Source organism: Nylanderia fulva, unplaced genomic scaffold (assembly GCF_048542155.1).
Source record: "Nylanderia fulva isolate GAGA-0341 unplaced genomic scaffold, ASM4854215v1 Scaffold353, whole genome shotgun sequence".
In the NCBI taxonomy this organism is placed as follows: Eukaryota; Metazoa; Arthropoda; class Insecta; order Hymenoptera; family Formicidae; genus Nylanderia; species Nylanderia fulva.
Genome location: NW_028190426.1, coordinates 73,266 through 89,086, shown reverse-complemented (window position 1 = coordinate 89,086; position 15,821 = coordinate 73,266). Strand labels below are relative to the sequence as shown.

The 15,821-nt window shown below is 37.7% G+C and overlaps 1 protein-coding gene and 1 pseudogene across 1 annotated transcript in view; one reads left to right on the top strand and one right to left on the bottom strand.

Annotated features, from left to right (window-relative positions):
• LOC114943536 (proteoglycan Cow-like) overlaps window positions 1-15,821 on the top strand; it is a gene marked incomplete at its 5' end in the record, with an annotated part of 109,824 nt that overhangs the window by 21,016 nt on the left and 72,987 nt on the right. The window contains one exon of the mRNA XM_085485261.1: window positions 5,175-5,320. Coding sequence (XP_085341387.1) covers window positions 5,175-5,320 — 146 coding nt within the window. The remainder of the gene's footprint in view (window positions 1-5,174; window positions 5,321-15,821) is intronic.
• On the bottom strand, window positions 8,493-9,552 carry LOC114943535 (uncharacterized; annotated as a pseudogene).

The following is a 15,821-nucleotide window of genomic DNA, read 5'->3' as shown; positions in this document are numbered from 1 at the left end:
AGTACATAATATTTATGATAAAAATTCATAAATATTTATGAATATATATTTTTTCAAATATTATATATAAATATTTTGAAAATGTTTTATAAAAGTCTTTATTTAATATATTATTAAAGCATAGATTAAATATAATATTTATGGTATGTAAAGATAAATATTTATAGTAATTATTTTGTAAACATTTGTAACGGGCCTATTTCCCGAAACGGCCGGGACTTGCTCAGTCGGGATCAGGATTCGAGAAGGTCGGGGCGGAGCACAAAACACGCGTCTTACGATACTAGAGAAACCGTTTATTCAAAACAAAGTAAAGTCATGAGTGTTACACAGAGTGAGAAAATAAACGCCAGTGTACCACGACGGGCCCACCGGTGACGTAATCGCACGATCGATAAAATACCCGATGCACATGCGACGGTCGGGGCCGTTGACATCTTTCCCGTGATAATTAATTCCTTACATCACTACATATAATCTCAAAATAACTATATATGTTATGTTTTAGAAAGTAATATATATATTTATATTTACCTATCTTCTAAAATCTTATTAATAATTTTTTATGCAACTTGCGCGCAGAAAGTCGCCCTTTACGCACATGATGGGATTTTAGAAAGGGCTTCTTTTCCACGCACCGGTCACACAAAATATCGTAGCCAACATGTGCGGGTCATAAATCGGCCGATCGTGCGGATTGTCACACTCGGCTTCGCCTCGTGCGCCAAACTTCTGCACTCTCGACCGATTTACGATCCCCCGCACTTGTTAGCTAATATACTATTTAATTGTTTTACTGTTATATTTTAATTTAAAAAATTCCTAAAAATAAAAAATGCGATTTTTACAAGGTTCTTATAGAGGTGACACCTTGAAAAAATTCTTAAATACTCCTTTCAAAACATAATAATTTATGGAATTTATTCAGAATTTTTTGATTGGTGAAATATATTACAAAAAATTAGAAATCATATTTTATTATACTACTATTTGTCACATAAAATGTATATAAATCTAACCTTATACATTAAATCTAGTTATAAATATTTATTTTTAATATATTTTTATATAATATATTTTAATGTTTATTTTATAAACTTTTTATCTTATATTTATTATAAATGTATTTCAATTATACATAAATATTTATATTATACTCAATTATTTTTAACGATAAATTAATGTAATTTTCTTTGCCAGGAGTATTAAAACAGGGTTATAAAATTAATTTGACAACACTGGCTTCAAAATAATAGGTGTTATTATATATTTAACGTTTCGACCATGCGGGATGTGGTCCTTTTAAAAATAAAATTAGAACAACCTAGAAAGACTGATATAAACAAAGTTAGGTAAATTGTATAAAAAATAGAAACACAAACTAAAAAACTTACAGAGAATTAACCATACTTTCTTCGGAGTGTGCGTCTAAATTATTAATTCGGAGAGTAACATATGTTAATTAATTAAAATAAAAACATTAGACTAAAAATAAAAATACAAAACGAGTACAGATTATGTCATACTTCTTCAACAGAACGATCTGTACTAAGATATACGAAGGCGAAAGATAAATTATATACATACAGTCACATTAATTTCTATATAAACAATCATACATAGTGCTGAAATTTCCGTGTCCTTTTGTGAATTAATCGTTGGATTTAATTTTTTGATGAAGACATTTCTGCAATGTCTCTTTTCTTTCTATGATTTTTTTTATGCAAGACAGAAGGATTGGACCAATCAAATTCATGATTAAAATTAAGTCTGTGCTCACTGACAACAGAAAAATTATATATTCGATGAATCATTAATATTGCGTCGATGTTTATTAATCCTTATACCGAGATGTCTCTTTGTCTGTCCCATATAAATTGAATCGCACATCTTGCAATTAATACAATAAACTACGCCAGTTTGCTTATTAACGTTCAAAATATCTTTACCGCTTTTTACCAGACAATTCAATTTTTTAAGGATTGTAAATATTACATTGAATTTCTTTTTTCTTAAGAACCGATAAATATCATTAGAGTAATGATTACAATATGGAATGATGATGTAATTTTTTCTAGGTTTGCAGTCGAAACTTTATTTGCGTCTTGATTTTCATTACATACCGAGTACTACAATTCATAGACTCTATCATTGACATGTTTTCTAATGAGATTGTTTGGGAAGCAATTATTTTTTAGGGTATTCGTCACAATCTTTAAATTAGAATCATGAAACCGTTGGTCAGACAATAGTATTGCGTGATCGACGAGATTAATAATTGTATTAATTTTGTACTTAATTGGATGGTTCGAAAAGTAATTAATATACCTTTCTAAATAAATATATAATAACACCTATTATTTTGAAGTGTTGTCAAATTAATTCTATAACACAAAGGTTTATTTTAAAATCCGACCACACTGGCAATGCTTTATTCAATCCTTAACATGACGTTTTGACCATGGGTTTTGGTCCTTATCAAGTGTACTAAATTCCGTTAGTTGAGTTTAATAGACCAAGTCTGTTCTCAGCCTCTTATGTGTAATGACGATGTGTTTAACAGAAAAGTTTTTTCGTTTTATCTTGTTTTACAAAGTATTGGCCGTTTTTTGTCAACTAACGGAATTTAGTACACTTGATAAGGATCAAAATCCATGGTCGAAACGTCGTGTTAAGGATTGAATAAAGCATTGCCAGTGTGGTCGAATTTTAAAATAAACTTTTGTGTTTTGATTTTATCTACTGGCAACTTCATCAAATTTGAATTATTTTATTCTCAATACATCCCGATTTTCATTTTATTAAACGTATTGTATCATTTTTATTCATATAATGATATTAACATTAAGCTTTTGTATTACTACTATCTAATAAAAAATACTAAATTATTATGTACTTAAAAAATTAATTTACGCAAAATAGTATATTAGCTAACAAGTGCGGGGGATCGGCTTCGCCTCGTGCGCCAAACTTCCGCACTCTCGGCCGATTTATGACCCGCACATGTTGGCTACGATATTTTGTGTGACCAGTGTGTGGAAAGGGAGTCCTTTCTAAAATCCCATTATGTGCGTAAAGGGTGACTTTTCGCGCGCCGGTTGCACAAAAGTGAAGTAAAATAAAATTACATTTTTACAGAATTAAACTTATGATCAAGAATAAATATAATATAAAATATAAAAATAAATAAATAAATATATATATACATATATATATATATATAAATATACAAATATAGAAAAACATAAATAATACGATTATTTATTATATCTGAATATTTTTATTTTTGAATTTTTATCGCAGACGAACAGTAGAGAGTATTTGCTTTCATTTAGCAGCAATAATATATTATTTTTTATTTGCTTGTTATTTGTCGTACGTTATTAAACCTACTGAAAAATTAAAATATATCTTTGATAGTGAAGACATCGTACCAATAAATAATGATGACAGCAATAAGATTGAGCGATAAAAATTCAAAAATAAAAATATTCAGATATAATAAATAATCATATTATTTCTGTGTTTTTCTATATTTGTACATTTATATATTTATTTTTATATTTTATATTATATTTATTCTTGATCATAAGTTTAATCCTGTAATGTAACTTCATCTTATTTTACTTTTTTGCATTAAATAATTTTTTAAATACATAATGATTTAGTATTTTTTATTAGATAGTAATAATACAAAAGCTTAATATTAATATCATTATATGAATAAAAATGATACAATACGTTTAATAAAATAAAAATTGGGATATATTGAGTTAATATAAATATTGAGTTAAAAATAAATAATTGGATTTATATACATAAGATTTTTATACATAGGATTTATACATATACATAAGATTTATATACATTTTATGTGAAAAATTATGTAAAAATATAGTTTCTAATTTTTTAAAAATATATTTTACCAATCAGAAAATTCTGAATAAATTCCATAAATTATTATGTTTTGAAAAGAGTATTCAAGAATTTTTTCAAGGCGTCACCTTTATAAGAACTTTGTAAAAATCGCATTTTTTATTTTTAGTAATTTTTAAAATTAAAATATGATAGTAAAACAATTTAAAAAATTATTTTTGTAAAGAAGAAACATTTTTTTTATTAATATAATTTTTATATCAAGAATTTATAAACATAGATATTGAAAAAAATTAAATTAAAAAAAAAACAGTTTCTTTTTGCTTTGTAGGAGAAAAAGAGGATATAAACCGGGGTTATGAATCGCGCTAAAAAGCTTTCTTTTGGTATATAAACATTGCGCAAATACTTTTAAGTTAGTTCGCGCGGGGGTACTTTTCACCTCCTTAGCCGGCTATAGCCTTTACGTATGTATCGATGTGTACGTAAATTTACTTGTTAAACTACTATTGTCTAAGTATATTCAGTGTATATTATAATTTTATATTCTATTTTAAAATAAATGTTTAATAAGTTACTTATAAACATTTTTTACATATTTTTAACTTTTTATAAATGGCTAATAGAGTTTGAAAAACACAAACACATCTAATAGACCAAATTTTTAATTAGATTATATCAACCGATTGTTTTGATTAAAACATCGTTGATTATATCTTTCTAATTCATGATTTAATAATGAGTATTTATTAAAAAAAATATAAATTTTAAAAAATCTGTATCATAATGATTTAATAAATTTATTTATAATATTTACCATAATATTTATCGTAAATATTTTCTGATATTTATAATAAATATTTATGATCTATTGAATCTAAGACTCTAAAAACATTTATAAAATGTTTATGATAAATATTTATAAAATATTAAAATAATTATTATAAATATTCTATAAATATTTTATAAATATTCTGCGTTGTCTAGGACATATATATATATATATATATATATATATATATATACATTGTAAAAATGTTGTATTGTAGAAAATTCGCATCACCTTATTAGATCTGTTCTTTTCGGCTTTTTGGCTGAACTGGCTGCACTAGTTCAAAGTTTATCTTTTTTATTCCACATTAGAAGGAAAGAGATAAACTCTGAATTGGTGCAACCAGTTTAGTCAAATAGAACAGACCTATTTTATCTTACACTGTGATCTTTATTTTGAATTAATCACTAGACATAAACGTATATGTTGTCAGCCAAGCATTTAAAACTCGTTTTTTTTGTTACAGGTGTCAAGAATGTCCCGTGGTGAAGCCTACGTTTCTCTGTGGAAGTGACAATCGAACATATAGTTCGCCATGTCGTCTCGAGTACCATAACTGCATTCACCATACTTCCGTCCACATTGCCTGCAAAGGTTTTTGTCCATGCAGAGGTAAAAAATTTGTCTACATAAATTAAGCTGATATTGAAGCATTAATTTTATACAAGGAAGGACTTTTTCGATAATAAGTTATATACATATATAAAATATACATTTGGCCAAGAAAGCGATATAGTACAAAAATAAAAAACTTATTAAACTTAAAATATTTAATGAGAATACTTATTGAGTCAGCTCTTTTAATTTTTAAAGCCACAATCTCTACTTGATTCCTCTCGACCAATAGAGCCAAACGCGATGTTATTGCGACAATTATGAAAGAAAGAACATTTGAAAAGGAATTTGAATCCTATGGTTGGGATCTCAAAAATTCCCCTTGTTCCTTCTCTTAACACCCCCTGTAAAGAAATAGGCGAGAAAAATATTGGTCCAAAAGTCGGCTGAATCGGGACTCGAACCCGAGACCTTCCGCTTGCCGGGCGACTGCTCTTCCAACTGAGCTATTCAGACACTTACGAATAAATACTTTTCTCAATGTTTATACCCCCCCACCCACCCAAAGCGTCGTAATTAGGTCCAGACGCGACGAACAATAATGAGAATACTTATTGAGTCAGCTCTTTTAATTTTTAAAGCCACTTTTCCAAGTGGAGATTGTGGCTTTAAAAATTAAAAGAGCTGACTCAATAAGTATTCTCATTATTGTTCGTCGCGTCTGGACCTAATTACGACGCTTTGGGTGGGTGGGGGGGGGGGTATAAACATTGAGAAAAGTATTTATTCGTAAGTGTCTGAATAGCTCAGTTGGAAGAGCAGTCGCCCGGCAAGCGGAAGGTCTCGGGTTCGAGTCCCGATTCAGCCGACTTTCGGACCAATATTTTTCTCGCCTATTTCTTTACAGGGGATGTTAAGAGAAGGAACAGGGGGAATTTTTGAGATCCCAACCATAGGATTCAAATTCCTTTTCAAATGTTCTTTCTTTCATAATTGTCGCAATAACATCGCGTTTGGCTCTATTGGTCGAGAGGAATCAAGTGGAGATTGTGGCTTTAAAATATTTATATTGTAGCTAATAATTATGATATCGAGATGCTTTAAAAACAAAAATGAAGCTTGAAGTTTATTTATAAAAAAATACCTTTTATTTAGAGTCCCCAGCTTTCGCCAAAGAGACTTTATCCTTCCTTTATTTCATACTTAATACATTATATCTTATATCTAACTTATTGTTAATCTATAGTCCTTATTATATCTATTGCGTCTTTGGTGGGTTTGAGTCTGCGTTCCGCCATACTATTCGTTTTTAACCGAACTTCGGCGGCGCAGCGCGCACAGCCACCAATGACTTACTTTTCCTCATTTCTACTGATTGTGAGTCTGGGTGAACTCGAACCTGCGTTACGACACCTTTTCTTCGCCTCAGGCGAGTTTCGGCGACGCAGCGTGTACGACCACCCGACACCCTCTTGAAGTTTATTTATATTTTTAAGAAAATTTTAATGTTGATTTTTTTTTACGTGGAACGTGGGACAATCAGTTTTGCAATAGCGGATGACATATGATGAGACTTGCAAAATTGATTAACAGACGATCCAGTTTTCTGAGTTGTACGGAGTAAACCAATGTTGACATACCAGTTTATCATAAATAAAGTAAGAGTACTAAATTTTTTTTCTTTTTTATATGAAGCGTCACTTATAGGGTGTCCGGTAATGGTCGCCTCAACCGTCGTGTGCAGGTAGAGTAAGTTAAACCGAATAGGAAAGTCCTCTACCGTTTTGCGATTTTCGCAATAATTATTGTGTTATTAAATAAAAAAGATCGGCCAATATAAGCGCGCGACGAGATGAGACGGCCCCCTGTCACACGATACACGGCGCGCGGCAAAGCGGAGGGAGAAGCGAACGCGATGGCTACGAACGGCGCGTAACGCTAAAGCTCCGCGACAACTATTTTCTCTCTTTCCCTTTTCATCTCACTTTCTTTATTAAAAACGAATCTTTTTATTTTCAAAATGGCATCTTGATTAATTATTGTAAAGTACAGTTTTGAAAAATTAATAATCGCATTGACATCATTTTCGACAATGTATCTCATTAAAATTTAACATGCATACAAAGCAAAATAAGAGTCTGATGCAAATCACACCATACACGGAGAGAATTTTCTCTTATTAGAATTTATCCTGAAAATTATGGTAATCGTGGGATAATATGGTGTAGGAAAAATTTTATAAGAGTTTCTCTGATTAATATTTACTACATTAAAAATTATTAATATGAACATAGTAAAATTAATCGAGTACATTTTTTATTTTATTGTGGTAGATATTAATATTTTTATTGTGGTAAATATTAATCAGAAAAATTCTTATAAAATTCTTCCAGTACCTTACTGTCCCACGATTACCATGATTTTCAGGGTAAATTTTAAGAGAAAATTTTTTATGTGTAGTATTCGGATACGTTTTATCAAAATTTACGTTTTTAAAATAATCAATAAATGAAAATAACGAGAGAGAGAGAGAGAGAGAGAGAGAGAGAGAGAGTGAGGAACGTTATTATCATAAATGATAACGTTCCTCACTCACTCACTCACTCTCTCTTTCTCTCTCTCTCCCTCTCTCATTATTATCATTTATTGATTATTTTAAAAAACGTAAAATTTTGATAGGATGTATTCGAATACTACACAGAGAAAATTTTTTCTTAAAATTTACTCTAAAAATGATGGTAATCGTGGGACAATGGTATTGAAAGAATTTTATAAGAATTTTTCTGATTAATATTTACTGTAATAAAAATATTAATATCTATCACAATATAAAATAAAAAATATACTCGATAAATTTTACTATGTTTATATTATAATAATTTTTATTTTTATCATAAATGATAATAACGTTTCTCTCTCTTTAGTTCTCTCTCTCTCTCTCTCTCTCGCGGCATAGAAAATATTTGTTATCCTTTCCGCACCACCTTGCGGTAGATAACACGGCGCATTTTTTTTAAAGTGGTATCCCCAGTAGGTCTAATCCACTCTCATATTTTAATTTAATAATTGTTCGAAGTGCCTTCCTCGTTCTTGCGAACAGAGTTCAGCCCTTCGAACAATATTACGCGTTGCGCGATACGCCATTTCTGGAGTAATGGTAGCAAAAGTTGCGAGAATTGCTTCCCGTACGTCAGCTTCTGTACAATCACGCCTATGCTCGACTAAATCTTTAATGTGACCCACCACGAAATAATCGAGCACATTAAGATCTGGCGATCGCGCCGGCCAGATGATCGGGCCGCCTCGACCTATCCATCTCTCTGGATAATGCGCGTTTAAAAAATCGCGCACTTGTCGAGAAAAGTGCGCAGGAGCCCCGTCTTGTTGAAAAATGAGTTCCGCTCTATCGCGAAGAGGAACATCTTCGAGAAGAGCAGGTAACTCATTTTGGAGGAAATTAAGATAGATCGCTCCATTTAAACGGGGTGGAAGAAAATATGGCCCGATCTAAAAAAATGAAATATTAAAAAAAAAATGATTTGTTAAACTCGCGAAAGAAAATTTTTTTGCTTACTAACAAGTAAATTTACTACTTACTATTTGGTTCGCTTTTATTCCTGCCCATACATTTATCGCCCAGCGATATTGATAAGCGCGTTCTCGAACGACATGCGGGTTTTTTTCTGCCCATTGCAGAAAATTGTGTGAATTAAACACACCGTTCGGTGTGAACGTGGCTTCGTCAGTCCATAAAATTCGATCGGGGAAAAAATTATTTCGTCGATACTGCGCAAGAAATTCTGTGTGTTTCACCGACTATTAATATTTATTAAAAATAACGCGAAAAAATATGAAATAAAGATAATAAAAATACCTTCACAAAAATAGACGCGCTGTTCGTCATCTCTCGGTAAAAGTTGCTGTACTCGCTGATGATGATACGGATGCAATCCATTTTGAAGATGATGCACCACGTATCGCGAGAGACCGAGCATCCGAGATACACGGCGCACACTGGTCCTGGGGTTTTCTTCGAACGCTCGCAGGATTCTCTCTTCTTCTCGTACGTGATAACGTACTGGTGCCCCCACGTTTCGTCGATTTGGCATCACAACTCCTAGTGTTTCTCTGGCGCGTTGAACACAATTCAAAATTGTTTTATAATATGGATGACGCTCACGTTCGGGAAATCGCTCCGCGTAAAGACGAGCCGCAGCACGAGCATTTTCTCCGGCTGCTCCGTATACGATAATCATGTCCGTATACTCTGCTGACGTATAATCTGCCATTATTTAATAACTTTTTACACGCACCTTACGAGACGTACAACTCGAAAGTTGGGCAGCTACTGTGGAGCAACAAATTACGAGGAAAAGAGAATCGATGATAATTTAAAGAAAATTATTTCAAACGTTTGCCGCAGTATCATCTGATATCCTTTTACAGGAGAAGTTAAAAGAGGAACAAGAGGAATTTTGAGATCTCAACCATAAGATACGAATTCCTAAGTTCCTTAATTTTCGTTCTTAATTTTCGCAATAACATCGCATTTGGCTCTATTGGCCGAGATGGAGGTGTATATTATGTGTTTATATCAAAGAGCCAAGTTAATATTCTTAATATAATTTATATAAAAATTATATGCAGAAAGATATAATAACAAATAAAAAATAACATAAATAGCGTGCACGTTAATCTAGTCCTTTTGTAAAAAAGGCATGTAAAGTCGATTTTCGCATGTATTACCGCTTTTCCACGTTGCTGATTGGTTGTCTCGATTCGCATTGTGTGTTATATTTATGTCAAAGTTGCCGCATGAGCCGAAGGCTTATGATGCATTCATACGAATACGAGTGTGAATGCATCATAAGCTAAGGCGAATGCGGCAACTTTACGCGCGATGTATTCGTTGTCCTCCGCACATGTTACATACAATATTTTTTGTAATGCCTATCGCGAAAGTTCGATTTAAAATGTTTTTACTCATGTACTTATCTCTTGATTTTTTCGGTAATATAGTCTTCGTGGCAGATTCAGCTGCTTCTATAAGTTCTAACGGCGTGGACGGTCTTGAACACTCGTTTCTTTTATCCATTTGATCCTTTTTGAATAGAAGGGTAACAAATTGACGTTTTGTCTCGCGTGAATTTCTCTACGTTCAAGTTTGTTGTCAATCGAGAAGAAAGATTTTTTGTGCAACCGGTGCACAAAAAGTCGCACATGATGGAATTTTAGAAAGGGCTTTCTTTCCACGCACCGGTTACACAAAATATCGTAGCCAACATGTGCGGGTCATAAATTGGCCGATCGTGCGGATTGTTACACTCGGCTTCGCCTCGTGCGCCAAACTTTCGCACTCTCGGCCGATTTACGATCCCCCGCACTTGTTAGCTAATATACTATTCTCACACTAGTGTGGTAAAGTAAGGCATACATTGAATTGTTGAGAAATAAGTCATTTTCCGCACGCTAAACAGCAATCGAAAATCGAACTTTTGCAACAGGCGTTGCAAAAAATAATATAAATCAAATTAGGACTCTTGTCTGTGCAGTGCGAGGGACAACATCACGCTGTAGCGCCCGGTTTTTTCTGTCTTTTTACGCTTGTAATTCTCTTGAAAGAGTGTTTAAACGAGTGTTTGTCGACGGGAGTCTGTTACAACTGCAGTTTGAGTTACTGAAACGAGTGTAAGACACGGTATTGCATTGGATCAACAGAATCAGCAAAACGATCGTGAGCTGGTGTGCGGCCATGTGCCGTCACCGGCATACGAAGAAATTGGAAACAACTTAAAAAAATACGCTTGCTATCTGCGAGAATTACGTCTTGACAATACAATGGAGGTCGATTTAGTAGAGGGTAGAAAAAGACAACATCCTACAACGGAAGAAGATTTAGACGAAGCGGTAGGAAAATATTGTTCTAAATCTTTTAATAATATATCTAACAAGAAGAGACTCCTTTAGGTGATCAACCTAACCTATCTCCCAACACGTTGAGTAGACAACAAATAGTACTCTTAGTGCCCAACGAGACTAACAAGACTCAACTTACTAAACCATCAGATACATTTAAGGATATTCCATCGAAATATGGAGCTTTTACGCAAGCCCCATATATCCTTTTTCTCCGTCTACCGACAACGGATAAAACTAAGAAAGCATCCTCACTTCTTCACGTATCGAAAAAGCTTACGTCAGCTAATGTAAAATTCCTATCTATTCAAAGGTACTCGAAGGAAACATGGAGGGCCATTTTTCCCTCTAAAGCAGCGGCTATATAATGCAGTGCTAAGTAATAAGTTTGTAAAAAAAGCTGGCTTCACAGTCTTTATTCCTGGATTCAAACTAAGCCGTAAAGTTATAATCAGGGATATCCCTCTGCACTTTTCACTTGAAGAACTGAAAACAGCGATAAAAGATGAACATAGCAACATTGTAGTGTTCAAAATGTTTCGGCTTAAACGCAAAAATAGAATCACGGGTCAATGAGTGAACTCAGAAACAGTTTGTATACAGATCTTTGGAGAAACTTTGCCAAAAAATCTAGTTATTCTCAAGTCAATTAATCCAGTAACGCCATATATTCCGTCAGTTCGTTTATGTTTCAATTACGGCTTTTTTGGTCTAGAGCTTAAGAAAATTCTGCAAGAAGAATACAAGGTGCCTTTAATATGCCGGGGATCATCATTGTACAAAGGAATCTCCTTGCTAGGCCACCGCGAAATGCGGTAACTGCAGCAAGGATCATCCAACTACAGATCGCTCATGTCCAATCTACAACAGGCATGCGGAAATAGCAAGAATTATGGCGTACGATAATCTTCCATATTTTGAAGCTAAGGCACTCGCAGTTGCAAAGAAAAAAAGAAACAATTCATCTCCTTCACCAATAATGCTTTCCTCTTCTGGAACAACAAAAGGGGAGTGCGACAAAGGATTCTTCGACATTTTAACGGAAGTCTTTCAAGGATGACCGGTCATGGATCCACTTCTTTAAGGATTGTGGTGAAGAAGTAAAAGCTAAATCCTTCAAAGTGATTGATCGCATTCTAGTAGCAGATCACATCGACGAACTCCTTGACAGAGTAAACAGAACAATCACAGTTCATGGGGAAGTATTTGCTAAACTAAAAAAAAAAGATCATATTTATATTGTTTATATTGAGAGCCGATAAAAAAAAAAAAAATATTTATTTTTGAGTAAAAAAAAGAATTAAACTTAAATTGATTTGTTGTAGATATATCTATCTATTATATTTTAAGTTAGCTTTAATGACCATAACTAATTCGTTAAATCTTGTGCAATGGAATGCTAAGTCGATTTTAATAAGATACAATGAACTGGAAGGACAAAGCATGAGTCATAACGTATTTATAATTTTAGAAACATGGTTAATTCCGCAAAACTCTTTTCTTTTGAGAAGATTCGATACGGTGCGCAGGGATAGACAGAATAAGAGAGGAGGAGTGGCAATTTTGATTAACTAATCTCTTAAGTATAAGGTTTGTCAGGTTACTCATGACTGTGCGGGTAAAATAGAGGCTTGCGCGATTGAGTTGTGTGTTTCAGGAGACCGATTTACTTTAATAGCTTGCTACCGCCCTCCGAATGCCCCACGTATTACGGAAGACGAATGGCAGGATCTTTTTCTCTCAATATGGGCACTCTAGAGTACTCTTCTGTGGAGATTTCAATGCCCACCACACCGGGTGGGGCTCCTTATACTTGTCTAAATGATAAAAGGATTTGGAAGACCATGCTCGAATCAGATCTTTGCCCTTTGGGGGATAGTTCTCTCACTTTTTGGGGGGATATCAATAGACGTGCTTTGGTAGTGGATTTGACGTTTGTTCACAATTCGATGATCTCTAGATATACCGGACAGGTGGCTTCGGATAGCTGGGGTAGTGATCATTACCCAATTTTTATTAGCTCTTTGTGCACCCCGGAACTGTCCACGGATAAACCTAGTCGTCCTCGCCTACACTAATCACACAGATTGGAATAATTTCTGCGATATCATGGATCGTGACATCAAGGATTTATTTCGTTTCCCGTTAGACACTCAAGTAATCTATTCAACTTTTGTTGCAGCGATCGAAAAAGCAGTAATTGAAGCTACCCCTGGCAAAAGAGCCCCCTTTTTTTGTGACGCTGGGGAAACCGTTATGGTACCGCGCACCCCCGGGTAGGGGTGCGGGTTATGTGGGACTCTTTGTTCCCCTTGATCGAGCCACGAGTGATTCGACCAGGGGGCCCAAGACCTACCGCACTAAAACCCCAGCGGATGTCCTTCTCGTGGCGTTGAATGGGGGGTGCCGAGGATGCTGGTTTCCCATGCCGTCTCGGAAACCACCCCCCCGCCAGTTTGTCTCTGGGGAGCCGCTTCGATCTTGCGGCCGAGACACCTTCCCGAGTCAATGACTGTGCGGTTTCATCGCGATTGCGGCACGGGGTGACATCGCCCCCATGCCACGCCCTCTCAAAAAGTTTAAGGGGCGGAGCCATGGCTCGAGAAATCCCGCTCGAGCCATCGCCCCTCGCCCCTCTAATGAGTGCAGCCCCCGGATCCCCTAGAGGGTGATCCAGTTCGGCGTTCCACAAGGGGAGCTCTCACCAGGGAGTCCCTCTCTGAAGGAGAGAGGCCCCCTCCGTGGACAGTGTTGCCCTTCCACCGGTGCCTTATGGTTCCCGGTGAGAGGGCCCCACACGTCACGTCTCCGTCCTTGAGGGGGGCCCAGGCGCTCCAGGCGGGAGGGCAATGCACACCCGCCAGGGACACGTGGCCCCCCTTTGGCCCCCCCAGTTGCGGCCCCCTCCGCTTCCGTGGGAGTTAAGACTCGGCCGCAACCCGGGGGGCTTTCCTTTGGGAGGACGAGCGCCTACCCCGCGCCTAAGCGCGGAGAGTACGATCGCCTCCTTCTCTTGAGAGGCTGTCGGGGAGAAGAGTGCGGGCTTACGCCCCCACACCCAGCCCGACACCCTCATCCGGCGTCAATCGTCGACGCCGGTATGTGGTGGGCCCCCCTCCCCCGATCCCCGCCGCCGCGAACAGCCGCGCCCATGGGCACGACTGCCGACGACGGGGAAAGGGGAGGCATGTCCCCATCCCCAACCGGCGGTGCCAACAGGCACCCCGGCCCCCCGAGGGTGTGCCTGGCCGGCCGTCGGAGGTCCACACAAAGTGAACACCTCAGGCCGGACAGGCACCCCACCGCCTTGTGGCCAGGGAAGCCGCAACGGTAGCAGCGGCTGCCCCTGTCCACCGCCGAGGTGCACCGGCGCCATGTATGACCAGCATACAGGCACCGGTAGCACCTCGCCTCCCTTATCACGTTGGCGACAGTCGCCCTGTCGCCAACTCCTTCTTTACTGCCTTCACAGGCAGTCTTCCCCCTTCTCTCGTTCTCCTTACCCCTTTCCCCTCTCCCCCATTCCCCCCTCCCCTGTTTCCCCCTCCCTTATTCCCCCTTTTAACCACCACCGCTCACTCCCCGGTGGTCCCCTTTTCTCCCCTCTCCACAGGTGCCCCCCGAGCCACCCCTGCCCGACCAGACCCCCCCTCCATGAGGCGCCTCTCAATCAGCTCCAGCCGGTTCGAGTTGGCCGCCAGTCTCGAGGACATGTCCTCAAGCCTGGCCACCAACTCCCCCGGCAAAGGAGCCTCCATGACAGGCGCCTCGTTCTTTCTCTCCGCCTCGGTTCCCTGATCACGGAACTTCTTTCCGTGGTCAGGGACCATATCGGCCCTCCTGCCGATCTCCTTTCCATATCGAACGCACTTCCTCCGCATGAGGTCAGCGACGACCCATGCTTGGTCTCGCGTCCAATCCGACACGAGCTTGACGTACCTCTCCGTCTGCTCTTTCACCAAGCTTGTGCCCCCTTCCTTCAGGAGTATGGTGATGTTCTCCCTAAACGCTTCGGTCCCTTTCTCCACTCTCTCGAGTACCTTCAGGGATTTGTAGAAGATCTCCGCGGTGGGAGTCTTGACATCAGCCTCTTTCCACCACGGAGCTATATCTTCCCACTTCAGGCCCGGCAGCATTACTGTCGGCCTCTCGACCTTTGGAGCCTGTGACTCCACCTCCATCGGAGTCGCAGGTTCCACTTCTCCCACCCTACACCCGTCGCTTGATGACGACGGAGTGGAGGCCGGGATATCCCCATCTCCGCCGGGCCCTGTGGCATCCGACACCACTGGGCCGGTAAGAGTCTTCTGGCTTTTTTTCCTTCCCATATTGTTTTTTGGTCTTTTTTTACTTGGTGACCGTCCAAGGGTGGCGAGCTGAAGCTCTTTGGCCCCACCAGGCTCAGTGTACCCTCCTACAGGAAATACGGGTCACTGCTAGCACTCTTTGTAGGACTATTCTCCTACAAAGGGTGAGCCCCCTCGCCACGACAAGGCCGTGATCTACGGGGGGGGGGGGCAAAAAAGCCCTAAAGAAACCTAGAGTAGATCATCCTCCGTGTCCTTGGTGATCAGAGGAATGTGACAGGTTGATTCGATTGCGTAGGGCGGTTTGGCTTCATTTTAAGTTTACCAGATCTCAG